The sequence below is a fragment of the Patagioenas fasciata genome, chromosome 3, assembly GCF_037038585.1.
Source record: "Patagioenas fasciata isolate bPatFas1 chromosome 3, bPatFas1.hap1, whole genome shotgun sequence".
Lineage (NCBI taxonomy): Eukaryota > Metazoa > Chordata > Aves > Columbiformes > Columbidae > Patagioenas > Patagioenas fasciata.
This window is the reverse complement of record NC_092522.1, coordinates 31635805-31659765: the sequence shown is the minus strand read 5'-3', so window position 1 is coordinate 31659765 and position 23961 is coordinate 31635805. Positions and strand designations below refer to the sequence as shown.

At 39.7% G+C, this 23961-nt stretch overlaps 1 protein-coding gene across 2 annotated transcripts in view; it reads left to right on the top strand.

The window, feature by feature from the left end:
- HAAO (3-hydroxyanthranilate 3,4-dioxygenase) overlaps positions 1-11055 on the top strand; it is a 36981-nt gene extending 25926 nt beyond the window's left edge. For both annotated transcript variants that reach the window (XM_071806056.1, XM_065834374.2), the window contains 4 exons: positions 5838-5983; positions 7156-7224; positions 8421-8503; positions 9900-11055. In XM_071806056.1, the coding sequence (XP_071662157.1) occupies positions 5838-5983; positions 7156-7224; positions 8421-8503; positions 9900-9978 (377 nt within the window). In that variant the 3' untranslated portion in view covers positions 9979-11055. The remainder of the gene's footprint in view (positions 1-5837; positions 5984-7155; positions 7225-8420; positions 8504-9899) is intronic.
- The last annotated feature ends 12906 nt before the right edge of the window (positions 11056-23961 follow it).

The window sequence follows — 23961 nt, the reverse complement described above, 5'->3', positions numbered from 1 at the left end:
TCTCATTGACATTTCTGTTAACATTGAGAATAAAGCAGACTTTTCATAGGAATTAGGTAGGCACATGTGGGAAAAACATCCCAGGTTTTATATTATTGCTGTCATCGGCAATTAAAAGTGAAATGCTGCAAAACTATTGCATCAGAGTTGTTCTTTAATAGATGGAAGGCATGATTACAAAGTGGACAGAAATAAATGAATACATAATTCTAACATAACTTATGAGCTCCTTGTCCCTAGTCTGACCATTTTATCCTCAGTTAAATGATTACAAAACAAAGAGGATATAACTGCTCCACTTTGGATAAGGATGTCTTTTGCTTTCACAGAGGGAGACACCATTTGTAAGGGACTTTCTCACGTTCTTGCATGGAGATGGGGCTACTGCGTGCAGGGATAGACTGTTTCTGAGGCAGCACAGGGTGGAGGCACTTCCATCATTAGTAAGAACACGTGAGGTGATTTAAAGATTTGAAGATTTTTCCATCTAGAATGTGCTGCCTAGAAGTGAAGGATGGCATGCCACTGGAAAATACAGTTTTTCATAAAGCCAACATGTAATCAGTTTGAGAGCTGACACTATTCAACATATTGTATTTCATGTGCTTTATTTCTCTTTGCAACAAATCACAAAGAAACAAGGTTTGCAAGGGAGCTATGGGAAGAGCCTGGGGATACTAGTGCTCAAGAAAAACACTCCGGGAGAACAATAGTCTGATTTCTTGACAAGAAAGCTTAGGCACGTTACTGGGGTAGGGAAGGGGGAGCTTCCATGTAATATACAAGTTTGGGGTAAGTAAATATACCCACATATACCTGAAAGGCCAGTGGTAGTCCTCTTTTACCTGTCGCTTCATTGCTGTTAGAAGAACATTACTCACAGCAAGTTCAAACTCTTCCTTAGATGGCCTCGCTTGAGCCATTCAATGGCTGTTTTCTTGGAAGCTATTCTCTCCATTTTTGCACAGCTTCGTATTCTCAGTCTCAGTATGCTCTCTATTTTTTAACTGAAATCGGCTTTCTCTAAAACCTGTGAATTCCTTTTTAAATATTTACAAATTCATTGAATAGACATGATGTATTTTTCCGCTTCACACGATATCATCACATTCTAATTTAAAGCTGAAAAGAGCTATAAACCCCATAACGAACACATTGCTATGATATGAATATTTAACAGTGATTATCTAGAAAAACAGACTTTACTATTGAACTATTTAGATGGGTCTCCTCAACATGTAAGACAATATTAGATTTGATGTTCCACTTAGTGATACATCACTTGAAGATAAATACACAAAAATTTGAGCTCACTAGCTTAGAATTGCTGTCCTCTTGCACTTGCTGGCATATTTTTACCCTTATCATCATTAAATATGTTGTCTCTTTGTCTCACAGTACTACTAAAACATAAGATCTTCAGAAACACACCAGCTCATGCTTCTTGAGATATTGTTGAAAGCTAATGTACAGGCTGAGCAATATAATGCATTAGGCTGATAAGGCACACTCAGTTCCTTTGGGAGCACCAGGCTTCAACTCTGATGTGTGTGGGATCGCAAAATACTGGATCACCGTCATGGTAGCTCATTAGCTCAAGTTCCCAAGGCCACCTGCAGCTTTCAGCATCATGGAAGGGATAAGTCTCAGGGCTAAATGAGGACATAATAGTCAAGTAGGCTATTAATAATGTCACATATCACAGTATCACAGTATGTTTGGGATTGGAAAGGACCCCAAAAGGTCATCTAGTCCAATCCCCCTGCTGGAGCAGGAACGCCTAGGTGAGGTCACACAGGAACATGCCCAGGCGGGTTTTGAATGTCTCCAGGGAAGGAGACTCCACAACCTCCCTGGGCAGCCTGTTCCAGTGCTCTGTTACCCTCACTGAGAAGAAGTTTTTTTCTCATATTTAAGTGGAACCTCTTGTGTTCCAGCTTGATCCCATTACCCCTTGTCCTATCATTGTTTGCCACCGAGAAGAGCCTGGCTCCATCCTCGTGGCACTCACCCTTTATATATTTACAAACATAAATAAGGTCACCCCTCAGTCTCCTCTTCTCCAAACTAAAGAGACCCAGCTCCCTCAGCCTTTCTTCATAAGGGGGATGCTCCACTCCCTTAATCATCTTTGTTGCCCTACGCTGGACCCTCTCCAGCAGTTCCCTGTCCTTCTTGAAATGAGGGGCCCAGAACTGGACACAATATTCCAGATGGGGTCTCACCAGGGCAGAGTAGAGGGGAGGGAGGACCTCTCTTGATCTACTAACCACTCCCCTTGTAATACACCCGAGGATGCCATTGGCCTTCCTGGCCACAAGGGCACAGTGCTGGCTCATGGTCATCCTGTTGTCCACCAGGACCCCCAGGTCCCTTTCCCCTACACTGCTCTCTAATATGTAATTTCCCAACCTATACTGGAACCTGGGGTTGTTCCTGCCCAGATGCAGGACTCTACACTTTCCCTTGTTAAATTTCATCAGGTTATTGCCCACTCAACTCTCCAGCCTGTCCAGGTCTCTGGATGGCAGCACAGCCTTCTGGCATGTCAGCCACTCCTCCCAGCTTAGTGTCATCAGCAAACTTGCTGATAGTACACTCAATTTTCTCGTCCAAATCGTTGATGACTATATTGAATAATATTGGCCCCAGTACTGACCCCTGAGGCACTCCACTAGATACTGGCCTCCAACTGGACTCTGCACCATTGACTGCCACTCTCTGGCTTCTCTCCTTAAGCCAGTTTGCAACCCACCTCACTACTCTTGTCTAGACCACACCTCCTCAATTTAGCTGTGAGGATGCTGTGAGAGACTGTGTCAAAGGCTTTACTGAAGTCAAGGTAGACCACATCCACCGCTCTGCCATCATCCATCCACCTTGTTACATTCTCATAAAAGGCTATGAGGTTGGTCAAGCATATGTCATACACTTCATCATCACAGTGCTTTCTTGTTTGTTCTGCAGTAACAGGTAATCAAATCATCATACTGGATCACATTAAAGGTTCATTTCATCCAGACTCAGTTTTCAAATGCTGTTATGCTATTACTGGCCAAGTGTCATTAACATCAAAGTTAGTAATAAGCTAAAACCACATCACAGACTAGGGCCTGTGGACAAGTGTCGCAAAACAGCTCTTGTCCCGAAGACTCAAAGTCTAAATAAAAGTCCACCTGTGCTTGGAAGTAAATGAAACTGTTAGAAAAGTGCCTGTATATCACAAGCATCACTCAATAGTAAGTGTTAAGTTGTATTACACTTTACAGTCACCCTCGGGATGCATAGGCCACTGTTTACTGTTGTTCAGTGCATATTGTCCCAGTTATCGGGACAGCTGGAGTCAGAGATCACTAGAAAGAGGAAAACCAGCAAAATTATATCTACAGGGAAGAAGTGACAGAAGCTAAATTACAAACTTCTAAGTTTATTTTTCATTGTTAGACTTGTGTTCCTTCTTGGTCATAACACAAACAAGTACATTGGCATTTTTGTACCCCAAATTCCTTGCAACTCATGGGGAGCGTTCATAGTTCTGCTTGCCTAAAACATCACAGTGCCCACCCTGCAGCCTCAGCTTTTTGCTGTCCACTCCCCATCATATGAGATCCAAACTTGCTTGTTAGCTTAATGCTGGAACTTTTTACCTCTGGAGAAGGTACGACTCTATGAGCTGATCAGGATACTCATGGCATCTTGGTATTTGTCTCGGCCTACTGGGTACTATATAGCTTTTTTTTGTTTGTTTGTTAACTATCTATCTCAAATAGGACATGCATTTTAGTGCCAATGGGTAAACTTTTTGTATTGCAAAAGGCTTTTCGAAATTCAAGAGTGACCTGTTGTATTCTGGTAACAAGAAAACTCTTCATCTTCATATTACTTTAGAAGGTAAAGATCGCTACTATTAATGAAACAAAATATTTTAAAATCTATTGGAATATTAATTGCACTGAGTACCTTCTGATACAATCTTCTCCTCTTCTGTGTGTGAATATATGTTATAATGTTTTAGACCTTTATTTTGAATCTTGCATTAGTCAAAAAACAACTTTCCAATACAGCTATAGTTAAGCATATTCATAATTTAAGATATAAGTATTACCTCTAAAGCAAGTTTGACGAACTTGTGAAAATGAAGGAAAAAAAAAAAAAAGCCCAAACAAACAAAACCAGAAACAAAACCACAAAATACATATTGCAGTATGAAAATAAATAATCAATGACCTTGACACTACTTTTTGGTGTTATCGAACAATAAAATGTAGAATGTTCAGACTAGGTTTTGTTAATCTTTGCAGGCCTGCATTAGAATAACGCTAATGTAAATATTTCCTTTTTCCTTCTGATGTTTCTTAATTTCTCTGGAGGAGTTTGCTTTTCAGTAAAAGCATGTTAAGTATTTGAATTAAAACATGTAAAATAGGATGCTTTTTTATAAATTAAAAAAAAAAAAAAACCAAACCTTGGAGGCAAAAAGCTTTCAGACAAAAAATTGCTTCTTTTGCTGCAGATTTCTTCAGATTGCTTTCAGTATTTCCTGAAATATGCACTGCTGAGACGAAATTTGCAGAAACATTTTTACTTCTTCCATTTAATGTAGTATAATGGAGAAGAAATTTGAATGACAAAACCTGTTTCTACAATAAAAGAGTTACCATCCCACCCAGGTTGTCTGCAGATGGATATAGATACTTGGTACTTATTGTGACCTGTTAAACAGCAGTAGCTTATTCAGTACGCTGCTATCCCTTAGATGCACAGACTTTCTCACATATTGTTCAGAGACTGCATACAAAATGGCCTTCCATGAAAAACTGAATTGATACATTCAAACCACTGCAGAGCAGTGAAATACAACTTTAGAAAATAACCAGAAGAACACTGTGTAATGAAATACACTAATACTGCAAAAAGACCTACTCTATTACTAGCACTGAGACTAATATTTGGCTGCAAGTTTATTCCCTCAATGCATTTGGGAGACAGCCATCTAGTGAGTTTTTCCTGCATCTAGTTGCCATTATTACTTGAAATTACTCTATGGTCGTTCTCCCATGGCATCTCAGAACAAACTACTTAGGATCACCAAGGCGATTGCACTGTCTCTGCACTTCACTGGAAGCTGTTACATAACTAAAGCTGATTTCATATACCAGCAACACACAGAACAAATCTTGAATTTCACCAGCTACACCAAAATTGCATTCAGTTCTCCAGCTATTTAAAGTGAAATCAAAGAGAATTAATGGAAATTAAATACAGCTACAACTCCAAAAACAACACACAAAAAAGGCATTTTATAAAATTTAAGATTGCAATAACCAGTTTGCTTCACTGTGGTCAGTGTATTTAAAAACACAGATGAGAGAAGAAACATAAAAGCCAGTACTAACTATGTCACAAACTGAGAGTAAGCTGGTTCTATGGGCCCAATTCCACTTATGTGGGGATATTTAAGGGGTGACTCCGGAAAGGCTCAGAGATGGTACACCGTATTTTAACAGTGCAAAACTTGGCCTGAAAGAGAATGAAGAGCATGCCAGGAAGAAGTTGGTAGTCTACTGTTTGAATATATTTTTAACAAGCATGAATGCACAACAGTTCTGACATCAGCTTCAAAGAAGCGGCTTCCTAAAGAGACACAAATAACACATGCATCTTACATCCTCAAGCAAGAAGTCCTGATAATCACCATAGCACTGTTTGCTATTACAACTGACTTTTGACTCGATGATAACTGTAAATTGAACCCTTCAAGCTGTAAAAAACAGTAAAACATTTGCAAATATTAAGGGAGGCAAGCGTCACTGATAGCCCCTCTGCCTTGCTTACAGATGAACTCCTGAAAGAAACACCCTTCCCACTAAATTCCACTTCTGTTATGGAGCCATTTTCCTTCCAAGGCTGGTTAAATGACCATCGGGGTGAAATAAAACAGAAGAAATCCTTGAGTATGTTCGGAGATAACTTTGAAACAGAGGTAGGTGGGGTCTAATTTCTCTGAAAGATGGGGATATTTTTAAAGGTCAGAAAATAGGTGTCCGTTGTTCAGACAGAGTGAGTCCAGGCCTGGGAACAATATGTAGTCAGCAGAGAAAATTACGCAGCCCTACAGAAGAACTCAGTTTCAGCCTGCCCTGCCCTTTGGGCTGTCTGTCTGCCTCTATTGATTTGACTAGTTTAGGGCAGGGGCTTCCTAGCTCAGATACTTCCATTTGCAGAATGTACCTGAACCTTATTTCCATCCATTTCTTTTGGGATTAGACCAGCTCGCTCTCTCTCCACATCCCCTACCCCCCCATATTTCCCAAATCAGAAATACCAGCATGATGTAAATGCTACTCACAAGTGTGTTTGGCTTCCCTATATGTTTGAAGAGCATTCTTGGTAACAAGTCTAATCCGTGTGTGTAAATACACTTTTTTTTACTTCTCCTTAATCTACATAAAGTGGAAACAAGGAAAACAACTGGACAGCACCAGAGAGCTGCACTTTGCAGTTTAGTCAACCATAGTCTAGCTCGGCTGTAAATAAAGCTGTCACCACTTGATATCTGTGCCGTATGCATGATGATAGTTTACAAAACATATTCTTTCCCTGGGTTACCTGGAGTCACACTCTGAAGAACCCAATATATTTGACAGCAAAGTGTCAGAAAGAACACAGAAAGGGCAGATAATGAGAAAAATAAGGTCCAGTATTCAGCTTTTTTAAGGTTAATGGAAAAATCTTTTTATTGTTAATGGAAGAATCTTTTTTAATATTAATGGAAGAATCTTTCCTACTTCCCCGGGCTCTTGACAGGGCCCAGAGTTCATGAGGAGGAAGTGGCTGTTCCAGGAACAGAAGCAGGAAGGATATAGATGCAAAGCAGAGAGTGGGAGGAGGCAGAAGGAATAGATAAGTGAGGATGCAGAGGACCATAAGGAGTGGCAGGTGTGATCAGTTCCCTTTTTATCAGTAGGAATCAATATGAGAATACCAAACGTAGCATGAATTTTAATGTCTGTAAAAGTAACGTCATCTTCTATGAATATTTTTCTGTAAAAATAGAATGTTTTAAATGCTGTAGGAAGAAGAATATGTACACTTTGGTCACTGGGATTAATCAATTACTTTCTTTCCTGATTTTTTGTTTGTTTTCTTTTAAAGGTTATAGTTAATGGACCAGGAACAACGGAGAAAAGTAAAAAGAATTCGGATATCTGGATATGGCAGCTGGTACGTGACATTTTGCACTTGTTAACTGGCAAGTTCATGTTTCAATTCAAAGCAGACTGAAGAGTAGTAAAGCCTTCTAGCACCAGCAACAGAAATTAACATGATTACCTTCCTTCTCATAGAAAATATCATGAACAGGCACCACCCTTCAGCTTTGAACTATGATTAAAAATAACTAAACTCCTGGCAACCTAAAAATAGTATTTTCTTCTATGTTGAGGACAGAGACACTGTCATCCTCCATCCGGTCTTTGTGGGCATTTTAATATAACCTGCCTAGGGTATAGCCTGTAAATACCTCAGAATGCCTCCAAGTGATAAAAAAACATCACCTGTTACTTCTGCCTTGAAGCATTTGACCTTGTACTGAAGTCAAACTGGAATCAGGTAGACCAAGATAATATTATAAAAATCCGAGAACTTGTTTGTACGAAAGCACAGTGGTAGGTGATCCAGATGCTCTTCATTCAACTGGCTTGTAGGAAAAGAAAAAAATAGTTTGTAGGAAAAAGAAAGAGAGAGAGAAAAGCTAGTTTTCATTTTCAGAAGTGAACTAGTTTGGGAGGCAGATATTTCCATCAGTTCCTGTTCTGATGAAATCCACAGGGAATATCAAATACTAATTCAATACAGAATAGTCTTGAAAGACATTTGGTTACACTGCAGCTTACAGCAGCCTATGCAGTCATGCCCTTGTTGCTGGGAAGAGCCTGGCTCCTCTGCTTGACAAGATAATGATGAGTCCGGTCCAGTGTAGACGGACTCCTATTAGCGATTTCTGTCAACTCCCTGCTGACTTGTGAACTGCTTTTCAATAGTTAAAAAGATATTAGGAATCAGAAAAGTAGAAGAGGAGCTTGAAGTGCTCCAGGAGGTTATCTCTGTAATTTCCACAGCTGTAGCACCTTGCAGGCTGCTAGGTTAGATTGGTAGCAATGTAATTCCAAGAGCCAGGCAACAGGTTGCTGCTTTCTGACGGGGAACAGTGAACCATGAAGAATGTTTTTATTGATGCTAATAATAATAACAGTGCCAGACAGGGAGGATCAGCTGAATATTTAGATAGGCCTCATGAAACAGAGCAGCTTTGAAGTGCTCTCTCAGGGGGGGTGATTTCCACACTTCCTGCGGTATTTTCTTTCTGCTAGTGACAAGACATGGAAATTAAAAACTGGTTATCTGTTCTTTACCTTCAGGAGGGCACATCAAGTATTATCATGGATGGTAAAACGCTGACTCTATCTGCTGGTGACAGCCTGCTTGTCTGTGCCCAGTCTACGTGAGTAGAGATAAAGTGGTTCAACACGTGATTTCCCAGCTTCCAACAAGAAGTTCTTTGTATTTGACCCACAGCAGCCTGGGCATCAGCTGGGGCAGAAGCATAGCATTTGAGAATGCAGGACTTAGAGTAGCCTTCATTATTCCTCAGGGCAGAATTGTCTTCAGGACGAAACAAAGCCAGACATCCATTCTGGTTCACCTCTTATGATTAAAGATGGAGAAAATAAAAAATATAAGCACTACCAAGAAAAAGCACCATGCGAAAGATCAAGCATAAAGGTAGACAGCACGGCTACACCAATCAGCAATCACAGCAGATCCTCTAAGCCTCAGACCAGGCTTAATCAACATCACCGCAGCAAGATTTGGGGTTCAGACAAAGAGCACAGCTCCCTTCCTGTAGTAGGGATGCATATCACTGTTTCATAATCATGACACATATTATATATGTAAAGAAAAGAAACAATGAAAATAAGTTTCCAGAGAGAAGAGAAAGGGAAAGTACTTGCTAACTCTTGTGAAGATGGCATAAACTGATACAGCGCCCACCATGAAGAAGATGAAGGATGATGTGTACTCACTGGTAATGTAATGCAGCGCAGCAGATTATAGGCAGATGATAAAAGTGGTCTTCTTTCCTACAGGAAAAAAATCTAATAAGTAGTAGCACTGACATTTTCACCTTTTGTACCACACTGAAAACATTTGCTGACAGAGCTGAAGCCTTCCAGCTGTGCACAGAACTGTTCTCTGCACCTGTGAATCCAGCACATAGCCACCTCCTCCTTTCTCCATTACTTTCACTACTTCTGTGGAATCGCTTATCTTAAATTAATCCCCAGTTTTGAAGTCCAATCAATAAATGTCTGTTTTCAAAATCATGGCATGATGCACAGGCAGAGATCTGCCAGCATAGTACATATTGGATTAAGACGTTTATCAGATCTGTACAGCAGGCATCTCTTACTGCACGCGCCACTGCTGCACACTGATTGATCTCTGCCCATCTTTGCAACTGGCACAGAAACAGCTAATATAGAAGTCATGACCACAAGAAAAATTCCATTGAATTCATAGATACTTATTTCTTTAAAATAATATCTGTACTGAAATGATTCTGTTCCAGTCCTCATGTCACCAGGATCAGAATAGATGCCTTTGCCCTTGTTTAATCCATAAGCAGATATACATTCTTCTCCATCATGTCATGATATATTAGTGACAGTGAAGAGTAATTCCCTGAAATATCACAAGATATACCAATAAGGAAAGAGAACAAGTATAATCAGGAAAGAACCTGTTCTGTTTCCCTTAGTATCAATGTTTTGGTTTTTTTGTCTGAGTGTGTGGTTCCTCCCCAAACTCATTGGATCCTTTCTCTTTCTATTTTCCAGGTACTGCTGGAAGAGAGCAGAAGAATGCATTGCGCTCTGCATTGCTCAGGATCCAAAACGCAAGCAGCCTTATACTTAAGTTTTATCCTACTTGTCTTATCTTAATAATCTTTTAGTCAAAAAGCCTGGAAATTGCATTAGTCTAATGCAATGATTACACTGAATTAAGTGCAGTTTAGTGCTGTGCACAATTAAATTTTTTTTCCCCAAGTAATTAAAGTTTCAGCAAAATCTACAATTTAAAAAACAAACAAAACCCAGAATGATCTTATCTGAAAGGAAATGAAAAGAGATCCAAGTATCAGGATTACTTATATATGATACTATCTAGAATAAGTTAAAGGCTTTTCAAATGCAAGTCTCTACCACAAGATATAGAAAATGAGATAGGACAGATACCGTTGTAACTATTTCTTTGTCTCAGTTTTGTCATTTGTAATAAATTGGGTATAATCACAGCAGGGAAGCTTTAATTGGCAGGGGCTCACAGATGTTCTGAAATCTTTGGCTAAAAGGTCCTTTAAAAAACATACCCTGCTGGATGCTGCCTCTGCATCACGCAATCAAGAGCACAACACAGTGACATGACCGACACAAGGAGCATCTGGGTCATGGATGTTCCTGTGCAGCAGAAATCTCAAGTCAAAGTAGCCCAAGAAGTGTGTTGGGAAACAAGGGAACAGAAAAACCGTCAAAATCAGTTTCTACTAAATGCCACTTTTTTTTTGAACTATGGGGTTTCTTGCAGAAGTAAGAAATGTCAAACTATCTTTTTCTGCTTTTATTCCAAGAACTCTCCAGGGTGTGGTGGTTTGTTTGGGGGTTTTTTGGTTGGTTGGTTTGGTTAGGTTGGTTTGTTTGTTTTGTTGTTGTTGTTGGAGGGGTGTTTGGGTTTTTTTTGATGTTTTTTCTTTTTTTTGGGGGGGGGAGGGGCTGGTTGTTTGGGGTCGTTTGTTTTTTAAGCATATTTTCCTTTCTCTTTATTAGCATTAGAAAAACAGGCTGCTTAAATGTTTGCAGGTATTACATGTTTGAGAAAGCAAAAAGTTACCACTTCTTGGGATTTTTTTGTAATCCTAATGAAGTACAGAAAACATTCCTTTAATATACCTATCAACCACAAAGCTCATTAAACTGAGATGTCGTATGTGTTTTATTCAAGTGTTCGTTCTTCCAGTGATAAAGGCTCAGATGGCTTGGCTTTAATCTATAGGTTAAATGTAAGTTCACTAGCTTTTCTAGTAAAGCATACAGCAGAATTTTCCTACGTCCTCCTTATAACAGGGGACATAATTTGAGGAAATTGAGCCCAGTCCTTAAGGCTATTATGTGTGTGGGTTATCAGACATGAAAGGTAGCTGTAACACTCCCTTTGAACAAGGGAGTAATTTATCTGATTATCACTAGTATCGGTGTGTCTCTGTGAAGAACTGCCTACTCCTTGAGTAAACATCTGTGCTTGAGTGATCTAGGGTACCAAATTGTTACATTTTCAGTCCACCAGTCTGAGGTAGCCACTGCAGTGCTACTTACAGATTTACTTCCTATCACAGAAATTTTCTGTACTTCACACTGAATGGTAAGTGGATAAATCACTACAACATGTAGAACAATGTCCAGAATAATCAACAGGTCTTCGTCTATTCAGGGGCACCGTGTGCCATGGCAATTTCAGAATAAAAATTAAGGCACCTCTAGATTAGATACCTCCCAGCTTCAGAGACCTAAGGACTTAAAATAAAGGCTCCACTCAAACTGTATTTATGACAACTTGTGCCTGAACACCAGAACTCTACCAAAGTCCTGTGCTATAATAGGTGTCGCAAATCGGAGCAAGAACCAGATCATGAGCGTTAAGCCAGAGCTTGGTCACCTGTGGTTCTGCCACTGCCCATGCTCAGAAACCAGGGCTAAGCAGGTCCTCAGTTAACTTCTTTTGAGGAGCTATTGTTTCTTAAAAATTAGTTAAGAGGTGTCCAGTCCCATAAAGTATACCTAAGAATCAGGATCAAACCAGCACAAGAAGATTTATAAAAAGGCCTAGAAACCAAGTACGGGGTGAAGAGAATTTAACTTTCCAGTGTCTCTTTTGAAAATTGTTTCAGTAGTTCACCCCAATGCAATAATTATTTGGTTGCCAGACCACAAAGGAGAACACAGAGAGAACTTGTCATTTATTCTTTTCAACATGCTTAACCACTGTGATTTAGAAAACTGCAACTTCTCTTTTTCCAGGTCTTCAAACAGCTCCAGGGGCCTCCTGATCAGTCAGTGAGTCTTTTCCAGGTGCTTTATTCTTCCTTCATATTATACATATTGTAAACTGTCCCAACAATGGTACTTTTATAATTAGATGCGCCCATACCCTGTGAAGAAGTTGGCCAGATGCAAGTGTGTCCCTGGAGTCTTTTCAGCTGTTAGGTGCTGTTTCTCTGTATGTGTGGTCAGTTCAGCAGATATTTTGGCATCAGAGCTCTCTGGATGACATTCTGGGGACTCCAATGCTAATCTTGCCTCATAAAGAAGGGTGTCAGGGGCAAAGACTTAGTTAGGTATGTTGTCTGCAAAGTGCCCTAACACACTCCTGTTCACAGTGTGCTTGTTCTTGCATGTCCATGACAACACTCCAGCACAAAACCATGTCCTGTCCATATACATGCCTTTTTCTTTACAGCTCTTTCTGTACAAGGTGCATCTGCAGCCTGATGTGGGTACTCATTTTCCATCTGAATATTATAGTTATTGTGTCATCTCATACTTAATAAGCTGCTTACATCCTGACAGGATTTTGCTAACCTCGTCAGTATGGTATTGCATAGACAGTCCATTTGTTGCTCACTGCTTCTCCGAGACTCAAAAGCAAACCCTTTATACAAATACATATTCTAAGCAGTATTACAATAAAGCCTACATAGACCAGAATCCATACCTTCACTGTGCCTCATAACTGAATTATTACCTTAATAGTTTGGATTGTCCAGGATCACAAACTGGAGCTGACCTGAAAGCTTAGAAACATGCACAAAGGAGTTTGAGTCTACCTACAAGCATCTACAGGGAGTTGTTCCAAGCCTGAATCTCACCTGTCCTGGAAGTCAGCAGGAGCTTTCCCCTTCACTTCAAATGAGAAAAGGTGATGAGGCCCAATCCTGCCAGTTGTTGAGTAAAATATCAAGAGAGGCTTTGGCTGTTCAGCGCCTTTAAAATGTTTAATCCCAATGAGAAAACTGATAAGTTCTGTGAAGAGAAACATAAGTCACTACTTTTTAGCCATTTATATATTTTTATTTCTATTATTATAGCATTTAAATGGTATAATGAGTGATATAATTATAGTACTTCAAATTGAGCAACTAATTTTCATCTTACAGTCAGTCTTTTAGTTGATGTAAATTAGCCATGTAGATCAAAAATATTAAAAGTAATTAGTGTCTCCTATTGGCACTAAGCTAGACAGGTCTGACCTGATAGGGTAATTATGTTCTTATTTTGAGCTATGCTGACTTCCATGAATTATGGAAATAAATTGATAGTCACTATACTCCTCCTTATTAAGTGTTGAAATATGAGACAATAACAAAATATGTTGATTAGCAAGATTACATTATATATCAGCACCAGTTCAAAACAACTAGTATTGCTTGAAGTAATCATAATACTTTAAAAAAAATAATGCTGTTACAGTAAATAAAGCTTGAGTCTTCACCAGTTGTTTCTATAACATTGAAATAAGACCTGTAAGAGTCAACTTTATGCAAAACACATACATTTCTGGTTCTGAGAGAACTACAAGAGGAAAACAATGACCCTCATGGATCATGTAGTAAACATAGCACAGATCAGAGTTCAAGATGGACTCTTTTTTTAATAACACAAAACACTTAAAGCAAGATAATGATCTAATGCTAACTACCTTTCATCTTGCAATGCATAAATTGACAGCTGGTAAAAGTCAAGAGAGGAACTCTTCTTCTTACATGCTTGCTTTATTTTTAGATTTTGCTTTTTCCTTTGAAGTAACAAACGCTACCAGAGGCAGGAAAATAAACTAGGTGGATGAGTGAACTGGTAAAAATCAAGTGTGTTGTAGTAAACTCCTTCCTCAAACCCTCACAGCACTGACTCCCACCTGTAAACCAATCGTGTCTTGTTGCATGAATACAATAAATGCTTTCATTCTTTTCTTAAAAACATTCATTGTAATCTGATTTCATCTCTCCAGCCACATTTCTTTTATAGAACAGATGCACAGAAAGCAACCCTCCCACCATCATTGCATGTAAGAAAAGGAAGAAAAATTACTTAAGCTATTTAACAAATTCCTACAAAAGCAGATTGCATTAATAATGCAGACATTTCCAGGCTTCAGGATTTCTTTTTATTTAGTGTATTTTATTTTCAGTTAATAATCCAGAGTGCACTTGAATGAACATTTCGGGCTAATGAAGGTCATCACCTCCTGCTCTGTTTCTGATTGAATACACAAGTACTTGTAGAGCTACCCTTCAACATCAAAGTATGCAGAATAATAGCTGGTTGGACCCAAAGTAAAACTGTTAATTTTAAAGTAATAACAAAGATGACTAAGGTAATATCTGCCCTGCAGATAAGATTAAATACCTGACCTACAGGTTCTAGCACTACCTGGTACAGAAAGACCTTATGCTGGATCCAGTCATCAGTATTTTCAGCAATTGTCCAGAAAGTGTGGAAGTGCATAAAAACTCTCCGTTTTATGTTACCGGAATTTTGACTGAAGCTTGAAAGCTGGGGTAACATACAAACTGTCTGACTTCATGTGTGTGTGTATCCAGCACCTTTCCAAAAATATGCCCTGAAATGATGAAGTCATTAGGCAAATCAATCCCAATGCACACATCAAGTTTCTTTCTGCAGACAGCTCTCCTGTTTAGGGTCTGCAAATCACAGAACAATTATTTCTAAATTGCTGATGCTCTAGGTTAAATACATTTCCTTGGTCTGGTAATTCATTATAAGTTGCATCACAATCACATGCTGGAAAACTTGGACACTGCTTTGTATTGTTAGAGTTGCTAAACAGGTGCATGTAAATAGCCATTACACAGTTAAATAAAATATACGTCCCTAGTTTTGGACATAAATTGCACTGAAGTTCAGGCAAAGTTATTCAGGTTCTAAAAGCACTACATGACATAATCTTACAAACCACTGAGAAAGATGTCATGGCTGTGACAAAGTAAGCATAAGCACATTTGGAGCTTCAGTGAGGAATCGGAGGACATCTTTATTATGTCATAAGAAAACAGGACTTCTGCAGTGCTGTACAACGATAGAAAAAAATATTATTTAAAGATGTTTTAGTGTTTTTCCCGTTGAAGGAAACTATTTTGCTTAGAAGGCAATGAAGCTTGTACTTCACTCATAGCAAACTTAAACTCTTCTCCATGAGAAGCTGCCCAGAAGTTCAACCCATATGCTTTAGGGTTTGAAAATAAATTTGACAATCCAATTGAGTAAAACAACCAATCATGGCTCAATGTGTAGAACTGAAACTCTAAACCTTCAGCACACAATTTCCAAACACTACTGGGGTTTTATCCTGAAATAAAGTCAATGCACCTTACCTTCTGCTATCTCCCCTTCCTCCACAAACCCCAGAGCAGCCTCTGGACTCCATGCAGAAAGCAGATTTGGGCACCTCCAAATGGACTCCACAATAACTGCTGTGCTGAGCAGAGAACTGCACAAGCAACACACAACTGTCCACAACTGAACCACAAGGAAATTCCTGGAAGGTCATTTAAATGCTGCTCTGCTCTCAGCATGCTACAGAGCCACCTCCACTGTGGAGCCACAGGGCCCTGTACTTTACTTTCTTCAAGAACTAAGCAAAACTCATTCTCTTCTTGCAAATCACAGCCAGAGATCTATAACCTTATTTTACCCAATAGTCCCAGGAAAAGAGCAGTTTCACAAGAAAGAAAAGCCCCAGGAACAGCTCTCATCTCTGTACAGGAGAAGGAAGAAGTCAAAGTCTAATCTTTGCTGTCCTGCAGGAACATCCCAGTCACAGGCTCAGCTGTTAGGGACACTTCTACCCCTCTTAGTACAGCTCCCCAGTTTTGCAATAAGATCAGCTGAGCCATGCAGGGAGCACCACAGCATTGCTGGTGAGGTAGAGGATAATTCCTATTCCCTAAATGGAGTTGTAGAAAACACTACTCTCTAAAACAAAAGCAAGTACTGACAGAAAGCACGTATCATTACAAAGCCATTGTTCCAGTGGCAATTATTTGCCTGAACATATTTGCAATCTGATCTGTCTACAGAATCTTGGTATACATTACAAAATGAAGGTAAACAACACATCTTGATTTGGGAAAAAAAAAAAAATCATCAGTAGATTGTCAAACCACAGATAGATCAGCTTTTTTATGACAACCTGAGAAAAATGTGAACAGTTACTGATATTGATGACTAACAACCCACATGATTCAAAACATATATGCTTTATTATTGAGTGGCAAATAAACATTCAATGTGCAGGTCCCCTCAGACAGTAGCTTCTTAGTCTCTTCAGGAGGAGAATGGCTTCACAGAATGACAAGAATGAATTGCTTTTTTTTAATCCACCAAAAACTAGTACGTTAGCTTTACTTTTAAACCAAGGTAGGAAACTGTATGCCAGCACTGGAATCAGGAATCACATTGCCTTATCCCATCAGACTTAGAGTTTAAAATGAAAATTAACCAACTCTGGCTTCCATTTAGAATATGGATAACAAAGTTCAGTTGTCTGAAGCTATTTCTTCCATTTTTTGGATATGAGTTTGGCAATTTACACCCGGTTCTTCACTGCAAGCAATTTGCCATGACTTACATCTTTGCCATTTTAGATGCAGCTGTCCCAATTTATGCCAGTACGTTGACTGAATGAGATTGCTATACTACAATAATGCAAATGTTGCTTTAGTGTGTTCTCCATCCCCCAAAATACCATTGCGTATAGAGTTTATATGATATGTACACACATTTATATAGAGAGAGAAACAAACACACCTATATATGCCTTCTGCCTATTTTTATGCATTAATTAGTTGTATTTTGCCCAAACTGTTGAAATTTGTGCCAAGCATACTGTGTGTGCTTGGCATTTTGTAACACGACTAGCCCATTATTGGCAGTCAGAGAGAGAGAGATTGATACTAAAGGTCATTTTTATTTATGTCAGACACAGGATGTTTCAGAAGCTTTTACGGAGCCGCTACATCTGTGCTCTCTGTGGGTTGGATCCACTCCATACATATTGCTTGGAGGACAGAAAAAGCAGATTGTACAAGAGGGAAGAACTATCCTGGGTTTCATTGGAAGCAAACTACACTAAATACTCCACCTAACCAAGGCTTTTGACAGCATCCCAGGGAGTGGGGCTGTGCAGCGCACAGACATTCCTCATGGAGGGCCAAAGGGTGTTTTTTATTATCAGTTTTAATCTAATAGAAAGGTTTCATGGCATTTATTTCCTCTACAGCAAAATTAACTCTACTCGCAAAGCTTCCTCCCCCTCAGAGGGAAATAAGATGTAGGCTCAGAAGCCCAAATCCGCAATGATATTTAAGTGCCTGAGGAACTGTGCCAGAGTGTCTGGCAGGGGAAGCTGAGCAGACGCAATTTTAAAGGGGAATATAGTGAATGGAGAGACAGACTGAAAGCTCAGGAGAATTAGGGTGGGAGCTGTTCAGTGGCAAAGCAAACTTCTTTTCTGTTCTTGCTCATCTGTGTGCTTTAACCCACCATTAGTGCCACCTCCACTCGTGTTTGCGACTGGCCTTCGCTGCAGCTGGCACTGAGTTAGTCACAGATGCTGTTTCCATGACATAAACATCAGCACAGTGGGAGCTGGACAGAGATCAATACAGTTTGTATGATCCCAGGGAACAGCCATCTTCAAGTTCCCTACCCTGCAGGACTAATAAAAATATTCTTTGTGAAATATACTAATATTTGTCTTCCTTAAAAACAAGACACACAGAAAGAGTAGAAAATATTTTGAAAACGTATGTTTCATTATTTTATAAAGCTTGTTTATTTTGTCATTAAAGTGTTATTTGCCATAATTATTTCTTAAAATTTTGCATTGAACCTATTTTATTAATTTCCTCATGTGTCTATGTTGGGACAAATGCTATACTCAGTTTTATTTGTGTAAATATGTAGTTAATGGAATTACCTCAATCTCACAGCACTGCAACAGGACAATTTGTCTCTCTATCTACATAAGTATTATAGCTAAAGCCTGACACAATGATGGAACAGCACCAGCACGTGAAGGTTGCTTAACACAAGGTACAATCCAATATGACATCTCTAATGTGTAGGTTGTAAATTCACTCTAGTAGTGTACCTTATTCAAGATAAAAGAACAAAACATTTGGTGCTTTAACATTCTTATTACAGCAGAGTTAGTCCTTACAAAAAGGCTAGAAAAAAAGACTAGAGATTAATGAGAACATAAAAAAAAAAATATTGAAACTGGAAGACCATTCACATTAGATTTGTCCTTCCCCTAGCAAAGATTACATCTGCTCAGAACAGGCTCTATAGTAGAGCAATGGAAAGCACTCACATATCAGGGATATCTCCTATATTTATCTTCCTAAAAGCTCAGCATTCAGAAGTCTTTAAAAAAAAAGAAAGAGGTTCATCTGAAAATATTTGAGGTGACTAGGAGCTAGAAGAGATTTCTTTAATTTATTGTATTGCTTTCTCACATAAATGCACACTATTAGAATCTGACATTCCCTTATCTGATTTAAAGAAGTAGTGAAATATATGCTAGAACAAGCACGTAGTAGTTCTTGTGCAGGTGGTTCAAAGGCACACAAAACCCCTTTCACTCTAGTGCCTGATGTGTTTAGGGAAATTAGAGACATAATTTAAGTTATCTGCCATAAGGTCCTCACTGAAAAAGTTCATGCTGTGAGGATTTCCATGGCAACTACTTCAAGTGACATAAGTGTGCAGTTCTGGGCGCCACAGTACAAAAAAGATATTAAGCTACCAAAGAGTGTCCATAAGAGGGCCACAAAGTTGGTAGAAGATTTGGAGGGGAAGCCATATGAGGAGTCACTTGGTTTGTTCAGCCTAAAGAAGAGGAGACTGAGGGGAGACCTCATGGCAGCTACAGCTCCCTCACAAGGGGAGGAGAAGGGGCAGGTGCTGAACTCTTCTCTTTAGCATCCAATGACAGAACCTGAGGGAATGGCAGGAAGATCTGCCGGGGAGGTTTAGGTTGGACATGAGGAAAAGGTTCTTCACCCAGAGGGTGGTGAACACTGGAACAGGCTCCCCAGGGAGGTGTCATGGCCCCAAGCCTGACAGTGTTCAAGAAGAGACTGGACAAGCCCTCAGACACATGGTGTGAACTGTGGGGCTGTCATATGCAGGAACAGGAGTTGGACTCGATGATCCTTGTGGATCCCTTCCAATGGAAGCCATTCTATGATCCTATGACATGAGCCCAGGGGCATGATTAGCTATAGTAATTATACTACGTAAACCACCTAAACAGAGATCTTTTGTTCAGAGCCAAATAAACTAACTTCCCTTTCCCTCTATAGGGACCAACTTCAGAATCATTCACTATGTTTAAAAAAAACTTATGTCTTCTATCAATTTTCTTGCAAAAAACAGTACTGCATTTACACATGCATATATAGCTGAAATAATTACTTCCTTAAATTACCTAGTTTACAGTACATCAGGTAGCCTACAGAAAATGCACATGAAGATTATACCAAGCTCAAACCAAAGAGGCACAAAACCAGATTTTGTAGAACATTTTCAAGTTTATTGAAATTAATCTGCAAAGATATTCCAAAGAGAAGACAGGTGCTCAACAGTCATTAAAATATTTTAAAAATAAGTACTCACCAGTATATTGAAGTTGCTACAACAAATTGAAGCTCTGGTATGATATAGCAGTAAGAAGGGGGACAAATTAATAAGCATTGCTCCAGAGCAAAGAAGGTTAAACAATCTAATACATGCCTAAGCAAACAGAAAACTGGAGCAGCCAGATCATTTATACCTGTTTCCCTTCCCTCCAGGTATAGTCTTGATTTTTCCAAGCATGAATTAGGGGCAAGAATTAAGCACACTCTGCCAATCCTAACCTGCAGACTCCTTAGAGATCACAACCAGCCAGCACAGATGCAAACCAATGTTAATTTGTAATGAGATGGGACTGATAGGGAACAAGCCCTAAAATCACTTGGCCCCAAGTAACTCTTCTCATCCCTAGTCTTCATGGTGATAGCTTGATCCAGCTGAATGTATTCCTCTCATAGAGACGATGGCTGATCCCTTTACTCATCAGCTAAAGTCATACTTTCAAACTCTCCTTCTGCAATATAGCGCAGTTGATATAGATCATTAAAGTCAGCTTGAAAAATACAGTTTACTTTCATGCAATCATCTGAAAGAGAGAATTTTATATCAATGCAAGTAAAGTTTCACAGAATACCTAGTTCTTATATTCTCTTTAATTCTCACATCTATTTCAGACCTGCATTAAAACTGTATAACATGAATTTATTCAGGAAAGCTTAATAGTCTCCTGTTTGGAAGTTTTCTCCATTAAGTGGATATTACTGTCACTTCATGGGAGGCCTGAACAGATGTCCTTTTTTTCCTATAAGGGTTATAATTCAGAGCTATGCTCACAGAGACAGTTTCTTGTAGTGTAAGTGCCTGAAATAAATGTTCTCTGTGATATACCATCACATCTCCTTATATCCTCTGACTGGTCAAACAATGACAAAACCATATTTTTCATTTTAAAGGACATTTAAGAGCTCATTCATGAAAGACATAATAGTGCTGCAGAAACGTTTCAAGGAAGAGCAATGAGCCAGACTGTCGGCAGCCACGTCAGCTGGAGGAAGCCACATCCATGCAAGGCTGCACTCCTTGAACAATTCTACTCTGCCTAGCTTCAGCACTAAAAAATACTTTAAAATTTACTCTCTAGAGAAAAGGGGAGATGGCAAGGTTTAAAGTGACTTGTCCTGGGATCGCAGTGATGGGCAGCACAGCCTTTGCTGTGGGTGCCCTTCAAATGTGATGAAGGATGAGCTGAGCTAGAGAAAAACAAATGCACAAATTCCTACACCTCCTCATCAGCCAGTGTCCTGAAAGTCGGGACTGGGCAGAGAAACAACTCCATTGTCAGACCTGAACAAGGAGGGGATATTTATTCTCGCTTTCCCCCACAGCTAATGTCACTGCTTCTCAGCCTGGACAATGCCATATCCTCCGCGTCTTTATTTGTTCCCACTGAGCTCATTAGTCACAGAATCATAGAATACCAGGCTGGAAGGATCATCTGGTCCAACATTTCTTGGCAAAAGCACAGTCTAGACAAGATGACCTAGCACCCTGTACAGCCGAATCCTAAAAGCATCCAATGCTGGGGAAATGCCTTTCCTCACATGTCAGTTTCCCAGTCCAGTGATCATCTTTGTGGCCCTTCTCTGGATCCTCTTCAGTCTGTCCACATCTTTTTTGCATAGTGGGGACCAAAACTGAACACAATACTCCAGGTGTGGCCTGACAGGCACTGACTAGAGTGGGATAATGACTTTGTCTCTGTTGGTGATGCTACTGTTGGCTGTTGGGTTTCTTTGCTACAGCAGCCCACTGTTCACTCACACTGAGCTTGTTGTCACCCAGGACAACCCCCATAGATCTGCTCCCCAGCCAGATGGGTCCCAGCCTGTGCTGCACTCCTGGATTATGTTTTCCCAGTTGAAAGACCTTGCACTTATCCTTCTTGAACTTCATAACTTCTTGTTAGTCCACTCTCCCAGGCTACCCAGGTCTTCCTGCAGCGTGGCTCTCCCTTCTGAAGTGTTCACTTCCCCACTCAATCTGGTGTCATCAGCAAACTTCATCAGGTTACACGTGATGCCATCATCCAAATCACTTATGAAGATACTAAACAGTGTGCATTTCTTCACCAGGGATGGAGTTCCTGAACATGCTTTGTGTAGGTTTTTTACTGCATTCACTACCATACACAGCTACAAAGCGTGTGGATAAGACACAGCGTGGTCTGGTGGGGCTTGGGTAGGCATTGCTACTGCTGCATGCTCAGAGGAGTTTTTCTTTAGGATTCCCTGTCCTCTGGGAGAAAGCTAACCCTCTGCTTAGGCTTGTGCTATTGCTGGAGACAAGGAAGGAAAATAAAAGCTGCACAGAAGGCAAATCCTGCTATATTTGAGTGATCAATAATGCAAATACTCAATGATGTAAAGCTCCCATTCCCAGCAAGGCACTGTAAAAACTTACTTTGAGCCAATCTGTTTCCCTGAGGCTTGCAGGCTAAATAGCAAGCCGGAGAAAGGTAGCTATATAGCAAGCAGAGGAAGGCATCTGACAAAAGCCTCATTAGCTCTCCATTTCCCTCACCCACAGCATGTGTTTGTTTTTTCTAAGAGCTGGCATTTCTGAAGGTCTGTATGCTCAATACTTATCCTGCAGTGAGAAACAAAGACGGCATAGTCCTCTGAATTAAAGAGTTATTGTGTTAAAACTTTGCTGTGCTAATCACCCTATGCTGTGAAAATTCAGGTGCCCGACTGAGAAAAGACACCTAGAGCAGAACAGAGATGACTAAGAAAAAGATTCCTACTACTTTAATTGCTTTTGTACCAAGATATTACCTCTTGATGTGTAAACATCAAATTAGCAATATTCTCAGGGTGAGCAGTCATATAGTGATCAAACAATTCCTTCCAGCTACATAGCAACAATTATAATATGTGCTCTCCTGTCCTACTGTCTTTTCGTCAGTACTTGGCACGCTGCGCCCTGACTATACTTAAAAATATCCCTATGCTGTAGACACTATTAAATTCCAATTATTCCATCCCTTTGTACTAAGTTCATAACTTTGAAGCTTACCAGCGCTTGTGTTTCCATTTTATAGAGAGAACTGCATGCTGTGGCTGGCAGCAGTAACACAGGAGTCAGTGAGCCAAAACATTGCTTCAAGACCTGTGTTTGTACACTGATGACTCTCTCACACATTTCACTGGAATGTGCTACAGGGAAACTGAAATCCAGTTTCAAAATAATCCTAATATTTCTTAGCATAAAAAATAACTTTTAGGTAATTTTCTCATTTTCTTTAACCCAGATTTCTACTTTAATCAGATCAGTTTCTACAATATTACTGTCCTATCACTACTTCACACCTTAATATTCCTCATAATCTGTGTATGTACTTTATCAGCAGTTTAGCTATTGTCTACGGGATCTTAATTCCTGTTGTAAAAATGAAAGTATTCACATTTTGGAACTGTGAGCATGGCACAAGTTAATTCGGTAAATTGTCTAGGATTACCCTGTGATTCAGGATGCATCTCTGTTGCTGAACAGGCAAGTGCTAGAAGCAAGACTGAGAGTTGTTCCCAGTCTCATCTCACAGCTGTTCTGGGGTGCTCCAGCCAGCACCCTTCAAAATCAGGGAGTACTCTGGGGGAAGAGCTCTCCTAAGGACGACTGCCTGCACTGTAATGAGGTTACAGGTTTGTCTCCCTCCAGCCTTCGCAATCCTCTGGCATCATCTCACCATGGTTTGCATTTACCAAGACTCCCTCATACCACATCCCAGACCATAAAACATGTGTCACAAGCTCCTCAAGTGCACCATGTCATCTCAGTAAACAAGCTATCTTTTAGGAACTTCTCATTTAGACCATCTTGTTTTCAAGCCAAAACAAGCCTGTATTATTATTATTATTATTATTATTATTATTATTATTATCCACAGCTCGCTTCCTACTTCACCCAGAATCACATACCTATATATTTATACTCTGTCTATGATGTAGCCATTTACCTGACTATGCTAATACACATAGCCATGTTCTAATTAATATTTACAAAGAAAATGTTGTTTCAATGAGTGCTAGGGATGTGTTCCCTGTTTTCTGAGTTCAATCAGCAAAAGCTTAATGGATGTCAGCAGAGTCAGCTGGGATTTTCATCTGTATAAACAGGAGCAGGATCTGAC